Genomic DNA, 25,293 nt, shown 5'->3' with positions numbered 1-25,293 from the left:
ATGAATGAAATTCATGGCACAGATAAGGGATGCTATGATATACTAAGATGGTATTGTCGAGCTGTTAAAGAAACGAATCCTTTAAGTGTTGCTGAGTGTGAGATTGATATCGAAACTTACAAATTTAAATGACTATTCATTTGTTTGCACGCATGTGTAGTTGGTTTTGTTACTGGTTGTAGACCGTTGATTTTTTTGGACGAGACTCATATAAAGAATAAGTTTAAAGGTTGTATCCTACTTGCTGTGTCGAAGGATGCGAATGATGATCTTTTCACAATTGCTTATTCTGTAGTGGACGCGGAGAATGATATTAATTGGGAATGGTTTTGTTATCATCTGAGAAGTGTTTTGCTTTCGTGTCAAAGCATTCCATTCAATGAGTATACTTTTTTCTCTGACAGACATCCTGGGATTATCAAGGTAGTTAATCTACTATTTACGGGCAATCACCATGCATACTGCTTGAGACATTTAGTTGATAATTTTGTGAAAGTGGTACATAATCACTTACTTATTTTTATCTAGACCGATTTTTTTGTATATAAATAGATGTATTTAATCTGATTTTTTTGTAACCATTTTAGGTATTGCAAAGCTATCCAAAACATAACAAAAAATATTGGTCTTCGGTATTCAAAAAAGCTGCTTATGCTCCATCTTTGCAGGAGCATGAACAACATATAAAAAATATCCTGGAGTCCATGCCACTTGCTAGGGATTTTATTGTAAATTCTGAACCACAGAGTTGGGCAAATGCATTGTTTCTTGGCAATAGATGGGGTGTTATAAATAATAACATCGCCGAATGTTGGAATAATTGGGTTAAAGCAGCTCGTTATCTCCCTATCGTGGGTATGGTGGACCATATACGAGTGCAGATCAAGAACATGATGCACCAATGACGTGAATCAACAGCTATGATGGTTAAAGAATTAAGTCCAAAAATGGAGAAAGCTACTGGTAGTGTATATGTGGAATCTCGGAAGTTGAGAGTGCACCGATTTTGTAATTGGAGGTTTGAAGTAGTCGATGGTGAAAAATCATTTGCTATTGACTTGATAGCCATGACCTATTCATGTAGATATTGGCAAATCAACAAGCTTCCTTGCAAGCATGCTTGTGCCGCTATTGAGTCGAAGTCGATGTCGTTTTATGATTTTTGCGACAAGTATTTCAAAATTGAAATGTACCGCCAAACGTACAGAGGAATTATTAATCTCATCCCAAAGTTTGACATTAATGAGTCTTATCTTGATGATGGAAATGTAATCAACGCTCCTAATGTGAGGAGTTAGCCTGGTCATAGGAAAACCAAGAGGATACCATCGCAAATCGAATCACGTGTGTCAAAGTGTAGTCGTTGTCATAAGGGAGGACATAACAGATGTAGCTGCAAAGAAGCTATAAACTAGCTGTTACTGTTTCATGAAAATGGTGTTTCAATGTTTTTATTATTAATAACTATCTTACTGTTAGTATCTTTCAATATTCAGTATTTTTGTTTATGATTGACACCTGAAATATTTTTCAAAACTTTAATAAGAAAAAGAGTGTTGGAAGGGAAATCAAGCATGTTGATACAAGTGAGAAGTCGTATGCGTTCGAGTGGAAGCATTGGTGGTTTACGCATTATGTGATTGTTTTTTTTTTGAAAATGTTGGGAAAGAGTAGGTTTGGTTTGCCTTACTGTCATGTTGTTTTAGTGCTTGTTGATGTCTTGTATTCTTATATGTTCTCTGGAAAAAAACTTGGGCTTTAGGTTGTTGTTTATGTTAATCTTTTAAGTTGGAGAATTTAATTTATTGTTTTGTTTGTGTTAGGTGTTAAGCACTTCAATATGTATTTCTATTTATTGTTATTTGTTTCTGGAAGGTTTGGTGTTATATTTGTTCATTTTTTAATGTTTGGTTTAAGGGGTATTTCAAATGGTACATATCAATTTTGAACAGATATTTGAGTACAAAAATTGCTTAATTTGGTATATTATGTGTAAATATGAGTACAAATATTAAATAATTAGGTATATTTTGTGCACAAGAAAACTGTACTCATATTATATCGGAAACACAAAATACATGTCAAAATTGGAAGTTGTTGACTATTCAAACTTTATTCAATTAATGTAATATTTATTCATACATTAATATGAACAGAGATTTGAATACAAAATTTACTTTCTTGTGTATACTATGTGTAAATTGGAGTGCAAATATTAAATAATCGAGTATATTTTGAGCTAGAGAAAAAGATATATTTTTGGCCGAAATTGTAGTGTGTCAATTTCAAGGTACATAAATTGTCAGATTGAGTATATACGGTAAAGAATCGAGAACAATGTACATATGAATTGAGTACAATGACTTGTCAATCTAGCACAACGTATATTAGTTCATCTCTTATTGCCTAAGATCACCAAGTTATATCCGATTGAGTATATAAGTTACATAATCCAGGACAATTTAACAGTTTATTGAGTACAATATCTCTTCCATTCATCACCAAGATAAAATATTCTCTAGAGTAGTAGTTTTGTCTATACTCGATTTACGTTTTCATGCCATAATGTTGTCGATAATCGATTTATGTTTCCATCCATCAGTAGTTTTGTCAATACTCGATATAAGTTACGTAATCCAGGACAATTTAACATGTTATATGTCAATTTCATGAATTTTATACATCTTCAATTTGAGTACTCGATTTATGTATATGTATACATGAGTTTAGAACATGTATACCCGATTTAGTGTGAATTGTGCTCTATTATTTAATATATATACTCAATCAGACATCTTATGGTATTCGAAATTGACATAATAACAACTTCACACAGATAGACGAATATATATGAGATACACTACTTCACCAAGTAAAGTAGAAGGATGAATATCATTTTATAGTACCATCACTTGATGTGTTGTGCAAGAACTTCTAAAGCGGACAAGATCACTTCTCTTTTTGCTGTGTTTTCCGGGTGGACATAGGTTATTTTCAGGGTAAATCCAACATATTCATCTATATGTTGATGAAAGTACATATATTATGTTATGAGGTACATTACACAATAAATCGGGTATACATGTGTTAAAATCAGGTATACATGTACATTAATCGAGTACTAAAATTCATGTTATATGTCAATTTCATGAATTTTATACATCTTCAATATGAGTACTCGATTTATGTACATGTATACCTGATTTTAAAACATGTATACCCGATTTAGAGTGAATTGTGCTCTATTATTTAATATACATACTCAATCAGACATCTTATGGTCTTCGAAATTGACATAATAACAACTTCACCCAGATAGACGAATACATATGAGATACTCTACTTCACCAAGTAAAGTAGAAGGATGAATATCATTTATAGTACCATCACTTGATGTGTTATACAGGAACTTCTAAAGCGCACAAGATCACTTCTCTTCTTGCTGTGTTTTTCGGGTGGACATAGGTTATTTTCAGGGTAAATCCAACATATTCATCTATATGTTGATGAAAGTACATATCATATGTTATGTGGTACATTACACAATAAATCTGGTATACATGTGTTAAAATCAGGTATACATGTACATTAATCGAGTGCTAAAATTCATGTTATATGTCAATTTCATGAATTTTATACATCTTCAATTTGAGTACTCGATTTATGTACATGTATACCTGATTTTAAAACATGTATACCCGATTTAGTGTGAATTGTGCTCTATTATTTAATTTATATACTCAATCAGACATCTTATAGTCTTCGAAATTGACATAATAACAACTTCACCCAGATAGACGAATACATATGAGATACACTATTTCACCAAGTAAAGTAGAAGGATGAATATCATTTTATAGTACCATCACTTGATGTGTTGTACAAGAACTTCTAAAGCGTACAAGATCACTTCTCTTCTTGCTTTGTTTTCCGAGTGGACATAGGTTATTTTCAGGGTAAATCAAACATTCATCTATATTTTGATGAAAGTACATATCATATGTTATGAGGTATATTACACAATAAATGGGGTATACATGTGTTGAAATTAGGTATACACGTACATTAATCGAGTACTAAAATTCATGTTATATGTCAATTTCATGAATTTTATACATCTTCAATTTGAGTACTCGATTTATGTACATGTTTAATTGATTTTAAAACATGTATACCCGATTTAGTGTGAATTATGCTCTATTATTTAATATATATACTCAATCAGACATCTTATGGTCTTCGAAATTGACATAATAACAACTTCACCCAGATAATGACTTGGTGATCCTAGTATGAATAGATGAACTACTCTACGTTGTGCTGGATTGACAAGTCATTGTACTCGTTTCATGTGTTCATTGTACTCAATTTATGGGTACACTGTACTCAATACATATGTACGTTGTAATCAATTCATGTGTATATTGAGCTCAATATATTCATCTATTGTACTCAAATCGTGTGTACATTATTCTTGAATACTTAACCAACATGTAAATTATTCTCGATTATTTATCTTATATACTCAATTAGACATTTTACGTACCTCGAAATTGACACACTACAACTCTAGATAATATTATATCTTGGTGATCGATGGAAGAAATATTGTACTCAATAAACGTTTAAATTATCCTGGATTATGTAACTTATATACTCAATCGGGCAATTTATGTACTTTGAAATTGACAAAATACAAGAACTTCATAGTATAATGAATTGGTGATCCCAGCATGAATAGATGAATTACTCTACGTTGTGCTAGATTGACATGTCATTGTACTCGATTGATGTGTTCATTGTACTAAATTTATAGGTACACTATACTCAATACATATGTACATTGTAATCAATTCATGTGTATATTGTGCTCAATTTGTGTGTACATTGTCCTCGATTAGTTAAATACTATTGTGTGTTTACTAATGTATGACTACATATTAGATTAATTAGATATACTCGATTATTTAACATTTGTACTCATAGTTACACATAATATACCCAATAAAGCAATTTTTGTACTCAATTTTCTCTTCTAAATTGATATGTACCATTTAAAATACCAGGTAAACCAAATTCTGAAAAGTGAACAAATGATACACCAAACTTTCCCATAAACATATAAATTTTAACAGAAATAGATATTGAAGTGCGTAACAGCTAACACAAACACGATAATAATCAATTGTGTGTCTAAATTACATAATTTAAACCAACAATTAAACACAGACTTCAAATGTTCAAACTCCAGTACTACTGTAACTTTTTAACCATCAGAATAGTGAGGAGTAATTAATTACTCAAACTTGTTTTTCAACAATCTATTTTTATCAGATAATATTGTGGCTGCCAAATGTGCTCGATAAGTGTCCATCTTCACATCCTGTGCATAGCTCCAGAACTCATCTGTGTCACGGGCTAGACACTCCAACCACATGCATGCATAGACGCCACAATCAAGGGTTGCACCTTGTTCATGACAAGGTTCTCTTAACACTGGCTCACTTACAAGGTCGAATCCCCATAAGTGACGTATGGAACCAGCCAAAAACTTTGTCTGCAACAAACAATACTTTCAAAATTTAATCTTAATTTGTATTTACATAAAATTTGAAAATTTCAAAGTAAAATTACATAAGCTTTGGCTTTCCTAACTGAGAATGAATCATGCATGGAGTTCCACAGTTTAAATATCCCTTCATCTCTTTTGTAAACCAACAAAAACTAATGTCACCTGTCATTCATAGGGAAAATGATGTATCTGCATCTTCTAAATAATTCTCCAGTCAGTTCCTGCAGTCTAGCCATCATGAGAGATGTCATCAGTGAGAGAAAAGCTCCATAATTATCTCGATGTACCATCGATATTTTCCCATGTTGTTCCAACTTCGTAAGGACATGATATAGTAAAATGAAAACAAAAAAAAAAACGCAAAACTCGGACTGCTACGAACCTGCACCATTGTGTCCATGCAATAAATCTCAAATCCATGCTGCAAACTTTTCTTTTGCATAATTCTGATGTAAACATTAATTATCTAAGACTCAACAGGATCACAAAAAAAAGATATAATATCGGTCCACTTAAACTCATAACCGTATCTTGCCAAACGAAAACACTACAAAATAGAAAATTCAATTTCATTAAAAAAATTAGGACCCATTATTACGAAAATAAGAAGAAGAAACATACTGAAGATCAACGTACTCCAACTCTTTTCTAGCAAGAAAGTTTGTCACCAATTTTCTCTCTTCATCATCAGCTTCTTTATGTCCACAGAAATCTGATCTACCTTGAAACTCATCCATGGCAACCTTGCCAGGAGTATTTCCTTTCTTCTCAACATCTATAACTTCCTGTCCAAAAGCGGCGATATATTCAACAATATAACAAAAAATCCAAACATCAATAACAACAATAGTACTGAAAAACAGAAAAACTAAATTAAACTTAGTACAATCGATTTTGAAATAATTGACACTTCATTTACTTGTTTTGTCACCTTCCTCTTACGTCTTGGTGTTGAGCTAGGTGGAGTCACAAACATGGAACCTTTTTTTTTTCTTCACATGATCATCCCTAGCCCTCACATGATCTGCAATTGAAGATTCAGAAATAGTTTTCTTCCCCACTTTAGAAGTAGCAACAAAACTACCGCCAATGCTCTCATCAACACAAGCATTCAAAGAATGTGATTCATCTAACTCTTTCTTTTCTTTAGCCAAATCAGAAACAACTGCTTTTACCACTACGTCAACAAAATCACCAAAGTTAGCTCTTGCATCATGTGGTGACTCAAAAGTCATATTTCTTCTGTTTTATCAACATTTTCCTCAGATTCAACAACATTGTCACGTTTATCCGCCATAGACCTTTTTTCCCTTCATTCTACGTCGAAGCTTTTCACCCTCTAATTCAGCACATCTTTTTCTCAGTATCTTTAAATCATTCATTTGTTTCATGACAATTTTCTAAAAACGTTTTACTTCAGATCTATTCGTTTCTTGCATTAAAACAAGATTCATGTCCACTAACAACTTCTCCTCCTCACAAAATGGATGTATCGACAGAACCTATTCACAAATAAAAATAAATACAACTGTCAATCAACTAAACATTAATTTTGCACAACTAGATTAATAAACCAAAATAATTATAAGTACCTGAGTTGAATCTATGCGTTTCAACAATGTTTCAGTGACAACTGCATTTAATGGGATCTTGCTTTCCCCCAACAAAACAACCGAGGGTAAACCTTTAAACCACGCCTTGCTCCTAAAACTGGGACTGTCTCATATAACCAAGCCTAAAACAAAAAATAAAAGTTAATGACAAATAATAAGATCATAATTAGTAAAGCTGAATACTAACCATCAAACTAACCGTGCATCCATCAACATAAAGTTTTTTCCCGATCTGACATATTTCTCGATATAAAAATCGGAAGGCAGCATCTCCCCAAGCATATTCAAAAAATATCGTAAGATCATCGAGATAAGGAAATATAAATCCAGGAGTGATATAATTGCCCATGGAAAATATTATGTAGTTGAAAAAGAACAAAATGAAAGTTCTCACAAAATCATCAATATCACATTCATCGTCACTTCTTGCAAGGAAAATCAAATTTTCATAAATGGCTATTCAGTTGGCATTGGTGACCTTGCCGTCAAAATGATGTGTTAAAATTTTGGACTCCAGTTTCAGGTCCAAGTCAACTGGTTGTCCAATGTGATGTAGGCCGAGCACAATAGAGAAATCAGCTGATTTTAAAGGGATGGTCATGTTATCACCAACAAAAAAAGAACATGAATCACCCTGAAATCTGTTCAGAAAATAATCAATCCGCCCACTACTAGTAGCAAGGACTTGTGAGAATCCGGGATTTTCCGATCCAAAGTAAATCAGCTAATATAACTTGGGGAGGTAGTTTCAAAGCTAGGGGATTAGCCCAACATGAGGCCGAACTGCAAATAATCGCTTCCATCAAAGAGTTGTCAAGAGAGGAGTAAAACCCCAGCTCGAGGACTCAATGTTTCAGCTCAAAGCAGCTAACCAAGTTTGTCCTAACAAGACCAAAAAGGGAGCTATAAGTTGAGCCAAGAGTTTGGACAAATTAAATGTGCAAGAATTAACTTTTGCGTTAACCCATGAAAGAGCTGCGGGAGGAGCTAAGGGCTAGGACATATTGATGATGCAGGAAATGACCCTTTAGAAAATCAAGGTGACAATTAAGGAGTGCATGAGATTTTGAGCCACATTAATGACTAATCTAGAACTTGAAGAATGCGGATTTTGGAGATTTATGCATGAAATTTTGGACCAACATTATTATTACATTCAAGCCTTTCTTGGTGACCAAGAATTCGGCCAAGGGGTGACTAGGTGGAACGGGTTTTTGTGCATTTAAATAACACTCATCTAGATTGAGAGAAAGGCACCCCAAAAGCAAGCAAGAAATTCGGTTTTCCCCTTTCCCCTCACTCTCCAAAATTTCGGCCAAGCAAGCAAGGAAGAAAGAAGGAAAGTTCGTGCAGTCCAGTACAAGAACCTTGCGTCGAAGTGCTGCTCGATCAACAATAGCATTCGTTAAAGTTACACCGAAGTGCTGCCCGATTTTTGAGAAGACGTGTTGTATAAAAATCTGCAAATTCGGTAAGTGGGCTTTTGTTAAGTATTTCATTGTATTTTGCTCTTTGCATAAAAATATCATGACATGCTAATGTATGTCATTAATTTCGGAAATTACTGTGCACTACGTTTAAAATTTCGATTGATGATATGTTCTGTTTGATCTTCGAATTCTTTTGATTCCGTTGTATATGTCTAAAAGTCTGAACTCTGAGAAATCTGATAAGTTCTGTCTGTTACATCTGAACTCTTTGTTACACTGTTACGATTCAATTTGAAATGGGACGAGAATTGTGATTCTGTCTGGCCCCCAATGGTGGGTATAAAACCATTTCTGTCTGGCCCCCAATGGTGGGTATAAAACCATTTCTGTCTGGCCCCCACTGGTGGGTATAAAATCGTGTTCTGGCCTCACACCTTACAGGAGTAACATATTGGGGACAATTTGACCATGGAAATGAGAAAAGTAACAGTGTTCCGTTTGTTATAATCTGATATGTTTTTGAACCGTTCTGAAAAATCTGATTCGTTCTGAATTATCTGTCTGGTGTGCTGTCGCTGTGCCACCAAACTTAAATTCCTACTCTCTAAATAAAATTAGTGTAATGGTGAGCAGGGTCGAATCCACAGGGAACGGGAGATTTATTTCTTTCGAGTAAAATGCAAATAAAGGGGGTTTCTGTTTGATAAAAACTAATAAAATACTAGAACTAATTTAACATGCAAGAAGAAATAACAAATCAAGATGAATAACTAATTAAATGTAAATTAATATTACCAAGCTCGATTCAAGGGATTTCTACTATTCAATTGTATCACTGTTCATCGGCTAACATATATTTATTCATGCAGTTACAAGTAATTAACCTTAGAATTATAGGGATAGCCGCTAAAATCCTTGTGTTTTCTTAATTTAATTGACCAAACCCAGCATCCAGTCAAAACTTATTGATAATTAACTGGGCACGATAGCGTTCCATATTAATAAAAAATAGCATTTTTCGTTTTGTGAAAACAGTTAATCCTAAAATCTAACAATCGAGATAGCTGCAATTGATAGATCGAGTTTCGTTGATTTATTTAAATTAAATATGTTATGATAGCACAACACGCCTAATCTATCGCTACTCATGTACCAATCGTTAATGACAATTACGGATCACTGAATTCATGGATAGCAGTAGAAAATTATATATTGAATTAAATTGTCAGATTAACCGAGATACAACTTTCGTATAAATAAATCATAAATCAACAAATACTTGAACAAAACACGAATATTAAATTAAATCACAAAAGCCTCACAGTGATAAATCGAAATAGTAAAAATATCCCTTGAATCAAAAAATAAAACTTAGCCTAGAGTTGGGGAGAAAATTCTTGCGTCTATCTTTTCTTCCCTTCACGTGAGTTTTCTTTGGAGGAAAAAGTTGTGAGTTCTAAAAAAATGAAAAAATTTTGCAGCCTCTTGTTTTTTTACGTGAATTAGGTTGGAAAGAAAAAGGAAATAATGGGTTCAAAAGAATAAAAGCCCATTAAACTAAAAATAAAAACCTAATACCTAAAAATTAAAAGATACTAGAAAATATCCTTCAATAATATAGAGTTTTTTTATGGAAAAAAACCCTATCTTCTATTTCTTCCTTGATATAAAAATTTCTTATCTCACTAGGCAGCCAAGGAATTGTCACAAGGCGTGATCACGCCTTATGCAAAAACATCTTCTGAATTTTTCTGCTCCACGTCTTCCACTAAGATCATATCGGCAACTTTAATTATGATATAAAATCACCCTTTTTAGCCCAAATTTATCGCAAGAACAGAAAACTTCACCCTACAATAAAATCACACAAAAATGTGTCAATTAAGCACGTTGAAAGTGGTAACAATGAGAGATATGACAATAAAAATACAAACTATTATGAGCTAATCAAATCTCCCACACCTAAACCATGCTTGTCCTCAAGCATAATAGAGTTCAATTCATTATCTCAACTCATTATCCTCTTTCTGCTTCATTTACTTGTCCGTAAAATATATATTTTTTTTCATGCACCAAAGAAATGTAATTGTTGGGCATCCGACTACCAACATTATGAGCAATTGCTTCCATCCGAATGTGTAGAAATAAAAACGCATAGAGTCCAAACACTCCTCACAAGATTCGCTCATTTCACTCGGAAGTGTCTAGGTATGTATCAAGGAGCTCTCATGTCAAAACACTGAAAATTTTTACCATAAGCTTGCAAATATATCATATCCTCTACCAAGTGAATGAATTAAAATGCATAAACAAGGGCTGTAAATGGGTTGTACCGTGGCTAGAGGTCAGGTAGGAAAGAAGTACAACGGTTTATGGAACTGAAAAACACATACACACTTTCCACAGAAACAATTGCATCCTGCTAACAATAACATCTTCAATCTCATTATAACATCCAAGAAATTTTTTTTTTCGTTGATCTTATTTTCTTTCTCACCCCTTTTTTTTTTCTTCATTTTTTTTCAATATAAATATATATTTTTTTCTCTTTTTTATTTTTGTTTTTTTTTCATAAGGAGTTTTTGAGACAACGATTTCGAGCATTAATCCTCGATCTCAACAATTTGCACTTTCTTGGCTCAAACCGTTGTTAAATGCGAAAAGTTTGTATGATTCTCCAATTCAAGGTTCAAATAGAGGAATACCAAAAAAAAAAGGATTTTATCATGGCTTGTAACGTTGTTATTTTCCAACAAATAGGCTCAGGCTCGAACTTGGCTCACTAGGGGTAAATTAATCAAGGTAGGCTCAAAAAGAACGGCACTGATGATGCGAAAAAAAAAGGTTTGAACCTAATGCCCTTTACTTTGTTTGTGCACCTAATCCATCACAAGGTATCAAAAAGACATGTATAACAATGCAAGTTCTAGAAAAATCAATAATGTATGACTGACACACAATCAAGAAAAAAATTGGAGCATGATATGATGATTGCTCATAGGCCCAAAGCTCACAAAAAAATGGTATGTGTGTTAGACCCCATACACTTGTCATTTCAACACATCATCAAGAGCAATTTCTCATAAATGTAGCAGGAAGAATGCAAAATCAGTTGCACACAGAGAATACATCAGTTTTTTTTTTTCATAGACTCGCATCAGAGGCATTCAAGATTCAAATGAGAGAGATAACGAATAAACACTAGATGCTTTATGGATCAAACAAATTCATTTTGCCGGACTCTCTCCTCTCTTTCTTCTTTATTTTTTTTCTCGAATAAACATGCAAAAAAATTTGAAAAAAATAGAACTTGAAACGAGAAATAAGGCTATATACCCCCTCCCACACCTATATGTGGCAATGTTCTCAATGACACAAAAATTAGATGCACAACGTAGACAGTAAAAACGCAAAAGAAGTTAGAAAACTCCCCTGAAAATTGTTGGACATCATGGAGCAAAGCTTTATATTGTTGTTGCGGTGTTAACGAAGCCTGCGAGAGAAGATGTGAAAAGGGGTGAGAACAAATAGAATAAATAAAAGAAACGTAAATTATTATTTTTTAAATAATAAAAATACTTTTATTTGCCCTTGAGACAACATCAGAAGATATTTTCTTATAAGGCGTGATCACGCGCTGTTAAGAGACATCTTTTGCATATAGGGCCAAAATTTTTCAAAATCAGAAGATGTTTTCTCACAAGGCGTGATCACGCCTTGCTAGAAAACATCTACTGTGTGTAAGACAAATTTTTTTTTTTTCAGAAGATGTTTTCGGACAAGGCGTGATCACGCCTTGTCAAAAGACATCTACTGTGTTTAGGGCAAAAAAAAATGTTTTTTTTTGGTGCAGAAGTGATATTCTTGTAAGGCGTGATCACGCCTTGTTAGAAGACATCTTCTGCACAAAGGTAATAAAAATTGTACTATTTGAAAAAAATAAAAATAAAAGAAATTAAAAATAATAAGAACAAAAAATTTGGGTTGCCTCCCAAAAGCGCTTGATTTTTAGTCGTCGGCTTGACCCTCAAAAACTCTCATTCAAAGAGCGGCTGACGCCCAAAGTACGTGTCATATGACACCATATATGGGTCTTGGTTCCATGTGCCCTCAAGTTTGGTTTGATGTATGCAATGTAAGCTCGTCTCCTCAACAAAACGTGACTTTAAATAATAGGCATGAGATGAGTGTATCATAGTTAGCTCTTGAAGAACAAAATCTGTTGAAATCGGCAATGGAGAAAGACAAGGATCTCCTAGATGTATATATGATGATATTATCGATGAGCTCAAATCGATAGTCTCAGGAGCTTGTTCATCTCTCAACTTAATTGGTGCCTCATCTTCGTTTGATATTTCTTCCAAAACTTCTTCAGACTGAGGCTTGACAGTTTCCTCATTCAATGCCACGCGCTTGTTTACCATATCATTCAATCGAGTTATGATTAATTCAAGACTACATCCCTCATCTTGTTGATGCTCGAAAGGTTGGTCTGTAAAATCAGATTGGTTAATTTCTGGAGTGTATTGATGTCTCCAACTCTGCAGCGAAGGATCCCAATACTGATGGTAGTCAAAGTCGGCCATATCATTTAGCAAATATATCACACTGTCTTCACCTCGACTAAGTAGTGGACTTCCAGTTGTTATTGCTCCATTAAATACCCATCTTCGTGTAACTGCATCCAAACCTTTAAGGAAAATTCGAATAAGAACATAGTTAGAAAAATCAGGATTCCTGAATGTTGTTGCTAAATTATTGAATCTCTCCCATGCTGCATAGAATGGCTCTTCGGTTTGTTGGGAAAAACTTGTGAATACTTGTCGATGAAACATCTCGAAGTATTTCACAACAAAAAAAATTCTCAAATTTTTCTTTTCTTGATAAAATCACCTGCACAAGAAGAATGAGACAAAAAATAACGAAAGTCGAAAAAAAATTAACCTCGCACCGTTCCCCGGCAACGGCGCCAAAATTTGGTGTGCTGTCGCTGTGCCACCAAACTTAAATTCCTACTCTCTAAATAAAATTAGTGTAATGGTGAGCAGGGTCGAATCCACAGGGAACGGGAGATTTATTTCTTTCGAGTAAAATGCAAATAAAGGGGGTTTCTGTTTGATAAAAACTAATAAAATACTAGAACTAATTTAACATGCAAGAAGAAATAACAAATCAAGATGAATAACTAATTAAATGTAAATTAATATTACCAAGCTCGATTCAAGGGATTTCTACTATTCAATTGTATCACTGTTCATCGGCTAACATATATTTATTCATGCAGTTACAAGTAATTAACCTTAGAATTATAGGGATAGCCGCTAAAATCCTTGTGTTTTCTTAATTTAATTGACCAAACCCAGCATCCAGTCAAAACTTATTGATAATTAACTGGGCACGATAGCGTTCCATATTAATAAAAAATAGCATTTTTCGTTTTGTGAAAACAGTTAATCCTAAAATCTAACAATCGAGATAGCTGCAATTGATAGATCGAGTTTCGTTGATTTATTTAAATTAAATATGTTATGATAGCACAACACGCCTAATCTATCGCTACTCATATACCAATCGTTAATGACAATTACGGATCACTGAATTCATGGATAGCAGTAGAAAATTATATATTGAATTAAATTGTCAGATTAACCGAGATACAACTTTCGTATAAATAAATCATAAATCAACAAATACTTGAACAAAACACGAATATTAAATTAAATCACAAAAGCCTCACAGTGATAAATCGAAATAGTAAAAATATCCCTTGAATCAAAATATAAAACTTAGCCTAGAGTTGGGGAGAAAATTCTCGCGTCTATCTTTTCTTCCCTTCACGTGAGTTTTCTTTGGAGGAAAAAGTTGTGAGTTCTAAAAAAATGAAAAAATTCTGCAGCCTCTTGTTTTTTTACGTGAATTAGGTTGGAAAGAAAAAGGAAATAATGGGTTCAAAAGAATAAAAGCCCATTAAACTAAAAATAAAAACCTAATACCTAAAAATTAAAAGATACTAGAAAATATCCTTCAATAATATAGAGTTTTTTTATGGAAAAAAACCCTATCTTCTATTTCTTCCTTGATATAAAAATTTCTTATCTCACTAGGCAGCCAAGGAATTGTCACAAGGCGTGATCACGCCTTATGCAAAAACATCTTCTGAATTCTTCTGCTCCACGTCTTCCACTAAGATCATATCGGCAACTTTAATTATGATATAAAATCACCCTTTTTAGCCCAAATTTATCGCAAGAACAGAAAACTTCACCCTACAATAAAATCACACAAAAATGTGTCAATTAAGCACGTTGAAAGTGGTAACAATGAGAGATATGACAATAAAAATACAAACTATTATGAGCTAATCACTGTCTCATATTTGTTCATTTCAATATGATAAGTTAAAGGTAATAAGATTTGAAAGATTGTTGAAGAACTGTTTTAAAGAATTAAGTTCTATATGTATTTTTGGAATCGATCGACCCCCACTTGCTGAGTGTTTTCCCAAAAACACTCACCCCCTTACAATTTCAGATAAAAATGAAGAACAAATAAATGAGGAGGAGCAGGAAGCTTTTTGGGGTTGGTGATCGATGATCAAGAGCAAGAATCAAGTAATCCTTTTTGTTTAAGTTTTCCGCATTTCGCAACTCTGATGTATTTTTATTTCATTGTCATTGTAAGACGATACTTTATTTATGCAAAAGACTGGTTTGATTTGATACGAGGCTTTATTGTTTGCAATATAATTGTTAAACAATGCCGGATGTCATTGACGCTTCGGAATTGGGGCGTGACATTTAAGTGGTATCAGAGCCGACAGGTTCATAATTCCGCTGGGATTTCGATAGACAAAATTTGGCGAAGTCAAATTTTGGCAAAAGCCTAGTGTATTCCAATTTGAGTCCAACTTTCATCCGTTCTTGAAGTCTAACTTTCATCTGTTTCCTTAATTTCAAATAGACTTCAAAAATCTATCCCTTCGATCATTCCACAAACTCTGAAATTTTCCACGACAACTTTGTTTATACTATTTGTGCCTTTCTATCCTTTATACGATTCTGATGCTTTTATTTCGATTTTTATTATAGGAAATAGCAGGCAGACCACCCCGAAACATCCGTAACCCCCGTTGTGCCAACCAAAACGAAAATCCACCACCACCCAGAGTGAATCTCAGTCAAGAGGATATGATGGCAATAGCTACTATCGTAGCTGCAACGTTACAAGGATTCGTGAACCCATTGGCTAACGCCATCCAACCACCACCTGAACTGCAACCGCGTGGGATTAAGTACCATTACGAATCTCTCAGAAGGAATCGATTTCCAACTTTCGATGGGAACCCAGACCCAGAATTCAGCCACAACTGGCTCAAGAACGTCGAAACACAACTACATTTACTCGAAATACCTGAAGAACTGAGAGTGGAGGTTGTAACACCGTTTTTGGAAGACCGAGCTAGGAAATGGTGGAAAACTGTGTCACCATCTTTGGCAGAAGTGTAAGAGATCACATGGCAGATTTTTAAGAGAGAATTTTTGAAACAATACTATGCCGCTGAATTTCGACTACAGAAGTTGGGTGAATTCGAAAACTTCAAACAGGCTCTGGACATGTCAGTGATGGAATACACTTCACGGTTCAACGATATGGGAACCTATGTCCCAACGATCATATCGGATGAAAAGTTAAAAATGCATCGATTCAAGAAGGGACTCAACAGTCGAATTCAGTCGGCAATGGCAGTATTCAAGCCAAACAGCTTTGCGGATTTAATGGGCGCTGCAATGAGCGCAGAAACTGATATAAAGCGATGCGAGGAAGAGAACAAGAACAAAAGACCAATGGTCAATCAACCTACTCAGAATGGTCCCAAGTTTAAGGAACCAAATTATTCAGGTGGGCCTTCCCAAAGAAGTTCTGGTAATATTGGCAACAGGGAAGGGAAGTGGTGTGACACCTGTAAACAGTATCATAACGGGGGATGTTATCGAAAGTCAGGTGCATGTTTTAAGTGTGGTCAGGTGGGTCATCGAATTAAAGAATGTCCGGAGAACAAAGAAAAAGGGGCGGGACCCAGAAAGCAAAATGAGAACAAGACCAATGCTAGGGTGTATGCAATCACCCAAGAGGAAGCTGATAACACCAACGAGGTGGTAGCATGTACTATACTACTCCATGTCATACCTGCATATACTTTGTTTGATTGTGGTGTCACGCATTCATTTGTGTCTAGAAGATTTGCTAAGAAGCTTAAACTTGAACATGATATTCTTAGTGAACCGTTAAGAGTAGCAACACCTGCCAGAAAAACAACTGAAACACACAAAGTCTATCGAAACTGTAAAATTTGTATCAGCAATCAAACTTTTGAAGTGGAATTAATTCAACTCAATATGGTTGAGTTTGACATCATCCTTGGAATGGACTGGTTAGCCAAAAACCATGCCATATTAGACTGTCAAAAGAAAGATATTAGACTTCAAACTCCGACAAAAGGGGAAGTCGTATATCACGGGAAATCCAAAGAACTAAAATCTCTACTATCGGCTTCACAAGCCTGGAAATCTATAAAGGGAGGAGAAGAAATTTACCTGGCAGTGATCAATGAAACCAAAGAAGAAGAAGTCCCAAAGTTGGAAGATATTCCAATTGTTCAAGAATTTGCAGACGTTTTCCCCGAGGAACTACCGGGAGAGATACCAGATAGGGAAGTAGAATTTGAAATCAATTTGGTCCCTGGTGCTGCACCAATATCAAAGGCACCATACCGAATGGCTCCAGCTGAATTGAAGGAGCTAAAGGAGCAACTGCAGGAATTATTAGACAAGAAGCAGATTCGCCCCAGTGCATCCCCATGGGGAGCCCCAGTGCTTTTTGTAAAGAAAAAGGACGGAAGCATGAGGCTATGTATTGACTACCGGGAATTGAACAAGATCACCTTAAAGAATAAGTACCCACTCCAAAGAATAGATGATCTTTTCGATCAGTTAAAGGGAGCCAATGTCTTCTCAAAACTAGATCTGAGATCTGGTTACCATTAGTTGAAGGTCAAAGCGGAAGACATCCCTAAAACTGCTTTTAGGACAAAATATGGACATTACGAATTCACGGTAATGCCTTTTGGCCTAACAAATGCTCCTGCAGCATTCATGGACCTGATGAATCGGGTATTCAAACCATATCTCGACAAGTTTGTGGTAGTCTTCATAGACGATATCCTTGTGTACTCACGAAGTGAAGAAGAACACAAAGAGCATCTGCGTCTCACATTCCAGACACTTCGAGAAAAGGAACTATACGTCAAATTCAAAAAATTTGAATTTTGGTTAAAAAGTGTGGCGTTCTTAGGACATATAATTTATGAATTAGGAGTGTCAGTAGACCCTAAGAAGGTAGAGGCAATCAAGGATTGGCCACAACCAAAGACAGTGACTGAAGTCAGGAGTTTTCTGGGTTTAGCAGGCTACTACAGAAAATTTGTGGAAGGATTTTCTTCAATAGCCATTCCACTCACCAAACTTACTCAGAAAAATTTGAAATTTATTTGGAATGAGGAATGTGAAAGAAGCTTTGAAACCCTGAAGACAAAACTCGCATCCACACCAGTACTAGTTCTTCCAGAGGATGGTAAGAATTTCACTGTATACAGTGACGCTTCAAAGGGAGGATTAGGGTGTGTGCTTATGCAGGAGGGTCAGGTAATTGCTTATGCCTCACGACAACTAAAACCATATGAGCAGAATTACCGCACTCATGACTTGGAGTTAGCCGCAGTAGTATTTGCACTTCAAATCTGGAGGCACTACCTTTATGGAGTAAAATGCGAAGTTTTTACTGACCTCCAGAGCCTGAAGTATATTTTCACTCAAAAGGAATTAAATATGAGGCAAAGAAGGTGGATGGAACTTCTCAAGGACTATGATCTGTCAATCAATTACCATCCAGGTAAAGCAAATAAGGTGGCAGATGCGTTGAGTCGAAGGAACCCTGGGAAGGTGAACTTAAATTCTCTATGAGTGCAACCAAACCTCCGAGAGACCATCAAATTGAAGCAGAGTCAAGACACCTGCATCCTTAAAGAACAAATCCAAGAAGGAAAGGCTCCAGAATTTCAAATTGATGAAAATAGAATACTCTGGATGAAAGGATGATTGTATGTGCCAAACGTTGATGGAATTCGAGAAGAAGTAATGGCCGAGGCACATAAATCGAGATTTTCAGTACATCCAGGAAGCACCAAGATGTACCGGGATTTGAAAAATAATTACTGGTGGAACGATATGAAGAAAGATGTAGCTGTCTTTGTTGCTAAGTGTTTAGTCTTTCAACAAGTCAAGGCGGAACATCAAAGGCCTGGAGGACTTTTGCAGCCATTGGAGATACCGGAGTGGAAGTTGGATAACATCTCCATGGATTTCGTAGTAGGATTACCACGATCAAGACAGGGTCACGATGGTATCTGGGTAATCATTGACAGATTGACCAAGTCTGCCCATTTTTTGACAGTACGAATGAATTATAATTTGGATAAATTATCCGCTTTGTATATGGACAACATAGTGAGGCTACATGGAGTCCCAACGAGTATTCTGTCTGACAGAGATCCAAGATTTGTATCAAGATTTTGGAAAAGTTTCCAAAAGGCTATGGGAACCAAGATTACTCTCAGCACGACCTACCATCCTCAAACTGATGGCCAAACCGAACGGACAATTCAAACCCTCGAAGATATGCTGAGAGCATGTGCGCTGGGTTTTTCTGGAAATTGGAGTGAACAGTTGCCCCTGATCGAATTCGCCTATAACAATAGCTATCACAGTAGTATCGAGATGGCTCCGTATGAAGCTTTGTATGGAAGAAAGTGTATATCGCCTCTATATTGGGACGAGGTAGGAGAAAAGGCTATTATCGGACCAGAACTTATTCAGTTAACCGTTGATAAAGTAGTCATAATCAAGAAAAGAATCAAAGCAGCCCAAGATAGACAAAAGAGCTGGGCAGATATGAAAAGAAGACCGTTAAAATTAGAGGTTGGTAAAAAAGCTTACGTCAAAGTCTCCCCCATGAAAGGAGTAGTTCGGTTCAATAAATCCGGAAAGTTGAACCCAAGATATGTGGGACCGTTCGAAATACTTAAGAAGGTGGGAACATTAGCCTATCGTCAAGCTTTGCCGCCTGATATGTCCAAAATACATAATGTATTCCACATCTCACAGCTGAGAAAATATGTCCCAGACCCTAGTCACGTACTCAAAGTTGCACCACTGATGATTGAAGGAAACTTCAATGAAAAACTCAAATACGAAGAAGTCTCTACCCAAATAGTGGACTCAAAATACTAGGTGTTGAGAAATCGGACAATACCTTATGTCAAGGTACAGTGGTCAAATCATACTGAAAGAGAGGCAACATGGGAACTCGAAGAGAAAATGCGATCGCAATACCCTCACCTATTTGAAAGATCAAGCTAATGCAAGTTTCGAGGACGAAAGTTTCAATAAAGAGGGAGGGATGTGAGAACCCGGGATTTTCCGATCCAAAGTAAATCAACTAATACAACTTGAGGAGGTAGTCTCAAAGCTCGGGGATTAGCTCAACATGAGGCCTAACTGCAAATAACCGCTTCTATCAAAGAGTTGTCACGAGAGGAGTAAAACCCCAGCTCAAGGACTCAATCTTTCATCTCAAAGCAGCTCAACCAAGTTTGTCCTAACAAGACCAAAAAGGGAGCTATAAGTTGAGCCAAGAGTTTGGACAAATTAAATGTGCAAGAATTAACCTTTGCGTTAACCCATGAAGGAGCTGCAGGAGGAGCTAAGGGGTAGGACATATTGATGATGCAGGAAATGACCCTTTAGAAAATCAAGGTGATAATTAAGGAGTGCATGAGATTTTGAGCCACATTCATGACTAATCTAGAACTTGAAGAATGCATGGGATTTTGGAGATTTATGCATGAAATTTTGGACCAACATTATGATTACATTCAAGCCTTTCTTGGTGACCAAGAATTCGGCCAAGGGGTGGCTAGGTGGAAGGGTTTTTGTGCCTATAAATACCACTCATCTAGGTTGAGAGAAAGGCACCCCAAAAGCAAGCAAGAAATTAAGTTTTCCCCTTTCCCCTCACTCTGCAAAATTTCGGCCAAGCAAGAAAGGAAGAAAGAAGGAAAGTTCGTGCAGTCCAGTACAAGACGTGTTGTATAAAATTACGCCGAAGTGCTGCCCGATTTTTGAGAAGACGTGTTGTATAAAAATCTGCAAATTCGGTAAGTGGGCTTTTGTTAAGTATTTCATTGTATTTTGCTCTTTGCATAAAAATATCATGACATGCTAATGTATGTCATTATTTTCGAAAATTACTGTGCACTACGTTTAAAATTTCGATCGATGATATGTTCTGTTTGATCTTCGAATTCTTTTGATTCCGTTGTATATGTCTAAAAGTCTGAACTCTGAGAAATCTGATAAGTTCTGTCTGTTAACTCTGAACTCTTTGTTACACTGTTACGATTCAATTTGAAATCGGACGAGAATTGTGATTCTGTCTGGCCCCCAATTGTGGGTATAAAACCATTTTTGTTTGGCCCCCAATGGTGGGTATAAAACCATTTCTGTCTAGCCCCCACTGGTGGGTATAAAACCGAGTTCTGGCCTCACCCCTTAGAGGAGTAACATATTGGGGACAATTTGACCATGGAAATGAGATGAGTAACATTGTTCCGTTTGTTATAATCTGATATGTTTTTGAACCGTTCTGAAAAATCTGATTCGTTCTGAATTATCTGTCTCATATTTGTTCATTTCGATATGATAAGTTAAAGGTAATAAGATTTGAAAGATTGTTGAAGAACTGTTTTAAAGAATTAAGTTCTATATGTATTTTTGGAATCGATCGACCCCACTTGCTGAGTGTTTTCCAAAAAACACTCACCCCCTTACAATTTCAGATAAAAATGAAGAACAAATAAATGAGGAGCAGGAAGCTTTCTGGGGTTGGTGATCGATGATCAAGAGCAAGAATCAAGTTATCCATTTTGTTTAAGTTTTCCGCATTTCGCAACTCTGATGTATTTTTATTTCATTGTCATTGTAAGAGGATACTTTATTTATGAAAAAGACTGGTTTGATTTGATACGAGGCTTTATTGTTTGCAATATAATTTTTAAACAATGCCGGATGTCACCGATGCTTCGGACTTGGGGCGTGACAGGACTGGCATATCAATCCATTTGGCGAAAGGAGTATCATTTATCCGACTCATATGCTGCTCACCTAGAATTGGCTTCAATTATCCCATCACAGTTTTAAAATAAGGAGGGGAATATCACGAAAAATATCTCATGATAATCATGAATTAGTTTGTCTTATGCAATAGTTTATACATTAAAAAACATAAAACAATTATACAATAACTATTACAAACACAATTACAAAAAAAGAATAAGAAACAGAACATAATTGCATATACACACAAAACAAAAATAGTATTTAGACATGTCTATTTGATCAACAAATCTAGCCATGATATTAGACGCAAAAAATTTAATTGCACGGGCCACAACAGTAGACGGAAAATTCCCTAATAATCACATAAAAATTGAATTGTGCATAACACAAGGAATTTGGAACAGCAGCTTCGAAATCAAGCACAACTACTAATTTTTGAATTTAATCAAAATTTCTTAAAATATTAACAGTACAACTAAAAAAATCGAATGAATAACAATATCAAGAACAAAGCCTATAAATTGGGGAAAAAAAGTTGTCAATAACCTAAAACAAACAATAACAGTTTCAAATCACAAAAAAGTTTCCACAATTAACAAACCCTAAACATTGAGGAAAATGTGGTTCTCGTTTGTACCTTGCTTGGATTTCTCGTTCGTACCTTTCTTGGATTTCTTTTTATTTCGAGTTCTTCGACATTTATTCGAGGTGCTAGTTTCTGCAGATTTGTTTGTCGCCTTTTTTCCCCATTTGCTACGTCTCAGTTGAAGCTTTCCCTCTTTGTCGTGATATCCTTTCACTCGGCCAAACAAGCTCTGAAGAAGAAGGGAGAGAAGATATAATACATATGAGGGTAGTAATGTGTTTTAATAAAATATGAGGGTAATTCGGTATTTGCCTCTTCATTGGGGAGTTTAAACATACAAGTACAATTTGCCAAGTATTGAATATAAATAGATTAACTATTGGGTACTGACCGTAAAGTTCAGAACTCCAATAAGAATTTAAGTGCCATTTGCCGTTATTCTATACCATTTCAAAGATATAATTTTAAAAATGGTCTTTTTTATTACATATTTTGAATTATGTTATATATATATATATATATATATATATATATATATATATATATCTTAAAATACTCATTTTCTATGAATACAGATGTTTGATTTTTGTGATCCATTTATTTAATTATCTATTGTTTTTCTTTAAGAGTTGATTTAACTGTTTGAATACTCATTTTAAGAGATCATTTAACATCTTATTTTTCCATTTATTTAATTATCTATTGCAGAATTTTAGATGTTAATGACGAGGAGACAAACAAGTCTTTTTGATAGAAGAATCCAATGATTTGAGACTCATTAATTCAAGAGAAATCAAAGTGGGGAAAAAATAATTGGCAACAATGTGACTGTGAGATATGTATTACTCTTTTATCTTACTTTAATGAAATTTTGTTTTCAAGATTTTAGAAGAAAGATTGCAAATGCGGATTTTAACAGAGGTGATTTAATTCACTCTTTTTATCTAAATTTTATAGATGTGATAGTTATGAGAAATTCACACATTGAGTTTAAATCTTGTTGTTTTTGATTTCTCACGAGTTTCTAAATTAGTGGGATTTGGTGGCTACAAGAATCTATATGCATTAGACTTAAAATTTTGTGATGTGTTAAGAGATTGCTTGGATAATACATGTGAGATATTCTATTTGCATGACCTATATTTTTTTTATGATTTTTTGAAAAGTGCATGGTTGGATGTAGAAATTTGTATGATCATAATGAGTATTTGTTTAATGAAAATAAATTCTTCATTCTATATCAAGTGCTTGAGCTACATGTTAGTAAGACACCTAGTTGTGGTTTGATCATTGATGTATTTTATGCGTATATGTGTTGGTTGCATATGAAAAGGTATGTTAAGTGGTATAGTGAAGGATGCATTGCATATAAGAAGATGACATATAGGCTATTTTCTTATGTATCTCATGAACTAATTCTTATTCCTAATGAGCTATAGTCGTACACTTTTATGGATTTTATTTTGGTGTTAAATAGATCTAAAAAGTGAGAAACTTAATTTTATGATGTTTATTGAGATTTTATTATTATCATTTGGTGTCCTTCGTTATTTAATATTTTTTCTGAATGATGAAAGCATGGCAAAGGAAACCATGAGGTTGGGATTTCCATTTTGAAATATGCGATTTGTTTCGTGGCCAAATTATGTTACGGGTTTGAAAGTTGGAGAACGTGTCCGAGGATCTCTCCAACCTCTTAAGAGGATTTATGTTATGTTAGTGAGTGAACATCCAGTTCAAGGGCTGTGGTGATCTCTGCCGACCCAGTACTGTGGTTTAGTTTGATCAAATGTTAAGGGAACTTGTATAGAACATAACTCTACACAAAATGTTTACAATTACGATTATTATGAAGAGCGTGAAAATATGATTTTATGAAATTGTTTATGCAGGAAAATTGCGGTATACATATTTATGCTTATGTTATGCTATGTACAAGTTATGTTTAAATTGCATGAATTTTATTACGTATTGTTTTTTATTCACGGTTTATGCATGTTGAGTCATTAGACTTACTAGGCTTGATCGATGCAGATTGTGTAGTTGAGCAGGCTGGAGGTGATGACCAGTGAGCAGGCTCGAGCCAGTGACAATGTAAACCCTATGACCTTGTAGTTCACCAGCATTTTAATTATGCATGTTTATATTGCCTTAGTATTGGTGACTAGTAAGTTGAGACTTTTGATATTTTGTTGGTTTCAAATTATGGTGGATGATTTAAATTGTGATTTTGTGGTTATGGTATTTAAAATTACGATGTTTTAATATTAATTTTATTTTAATATGTGTGGTGACCGTTAATTTGTTTTACGAGTTATATTTATAATAGATAATAATATAAGAAATTTTTTAAATTTTCCCGCAAATATTAAAATACTAGTATTTTAAGATACGGTTCATCACATCTATGTCCACACACGTGACCAGTTCCAGAGCATCTTGGGGCATGCCTCGATCCTGGGCCCACAAGTATGGATCATCATGCCTCGAAATCATTAATATGTCAGTCAGCGCAAATAGGGGCATTGTAACAAGACTTACAATATAGGTTGTCAGTAGTGACGTTGTAAGTTGAGCGGCCGTTTGATCATGATGATTACGCGAATACTGAAAACAAGGTTATCATTACATTTTTATCTATAAATAGTCAGGTTTTCCCAATCATATGGGATATTTACTAAACATTTATCACAAAGCATTCACTATATACTCCGTATCTAGAACTCTCATTTCCTTTGCGTGAATACTCAACTGACTTGAGTATCGAAGTGACTATATCGAAAACCATTCCAGCATTCCACTAACAATCTTTGCTTTCCAAGTGCGTAGATCACTCAGCCAGTGTAATGCTCGAGATTCT

The 25,293-nt window shown here is 34.9% G+C and overlaps 2 protein-coding genes and 1 long non-coding RNA gene across 4 annotated transcripts; 2 read left to right on the top strand and 1 right to left on the bottom strand.

The window, feature by feature from the left end:
* LOC140815446 (uncharacterized) lies at window positions 1–905 on the top strand. The gene is made up of 3 exons (XM_073174554.1): window positions 1–97; window positions 161–498; window positions 588–905. The coding sequence occupies exons 1-3, from the start codon at window positions 1–3 to the stop codon at window positions 903–905; spliced, it is 753 nt and encodes a 250-aa protein (XP_073030655.1).
* A 5,096-nt stretch (window positions 906–6,001) lies between these two features.
* LOC140814904 (uncharacterized) lies at window positions 6,002–7,862 on the bottom strand. Of its 2 annotated transcripts, XR_012114202.1 has the most exons (5): window positions 7,373–7,862; window positions 7,165–7,307; window positions 6,492–7,074; window positions 6,209–6,357; window positions 6,002–6,119 (listed from the first exon to the last, which is right to left on the bottom strand). It is a non-coding gene; the product is annotated as an uncharacterized lncRNA (long non-coding RNA). The 2 variants fall into 2 exon arrangements; XR_012114201.1 differs by having other exon boundaries at window positions 6,076–6,357.
* An 8,375-nt stretch (window positions 7,863–16,237) lies between these two features.
* On the top strand, window positions 16,238–18,634 carry LOC140815445 (uncharacterized). Its single transcript, XM_073174553.1, has 2 exons — window positions 16,238–17,250; window positions 17,854–18,634. Exons 1-2 carry the CDS (start codon window positions 16,238–16,240, stop codon window positions 18,632–18,634), a joined length of 1,794 nt encoding a protein of 597 aa, XP_073030654.1.
* Window positions 18,635–25,293: the final 6,659 nt, after the last annotated feature.

Source organism: Primulina eburnea, chromosome 15 (genome assembly GCF_022965805.1).
Source record: "Primulina eburnea isolate SZY01 chromosome 15, ASM2296580v1, whole genome shotgun sequence".
NCBI lineage: Eukaryota > Viridiplantae > Streptophyta > Magnoliopsida > Lamiales > Gesneriaceae > Primulina > Primulina eburnea.
Note: the sequence above shows the minus strand (reverse complement) of the source record. Positions and strands in the feature narration are given on the sequence as shown.

Bases quoted from the DNA above. Each gene is read 5' to 3' on its own strand.
- LOC140815446 (XM_073174554.1), top strand. From the start codon at position 1: ATGAATGAAATTCATGGCACAGATAAGGGATGCTATGATATACTAAGA. The intron at 98-160 runs GTGAGATTGATA...ACGCATGTGTAG, and splicing joins TCCTTTAAGTGTTGCTGAGT to TTGGTTTTGTTACTGGTTGT. The intron at 499-587 runs GTACATAATCAC...TAACCATTTTAG, and splicing joins TTGATAATTTTGTGAAAGTG to GTATTGCAAAGCTATCCAAA.
- LOC140815445 (XM_073174553.1), top strand. From the start codon at position 16,238: ATGGAATACACTTCACGGTTCAACGATATGGGAACCTATGTCCCAACG. The intron at 17,251-17,853 runs GTTGGAAGATAT...GTACTCACGAAG, and splicing joins AAAGAAGAAGAAGTCCCAAA to TGAAGAAGAACACAAAGAGC.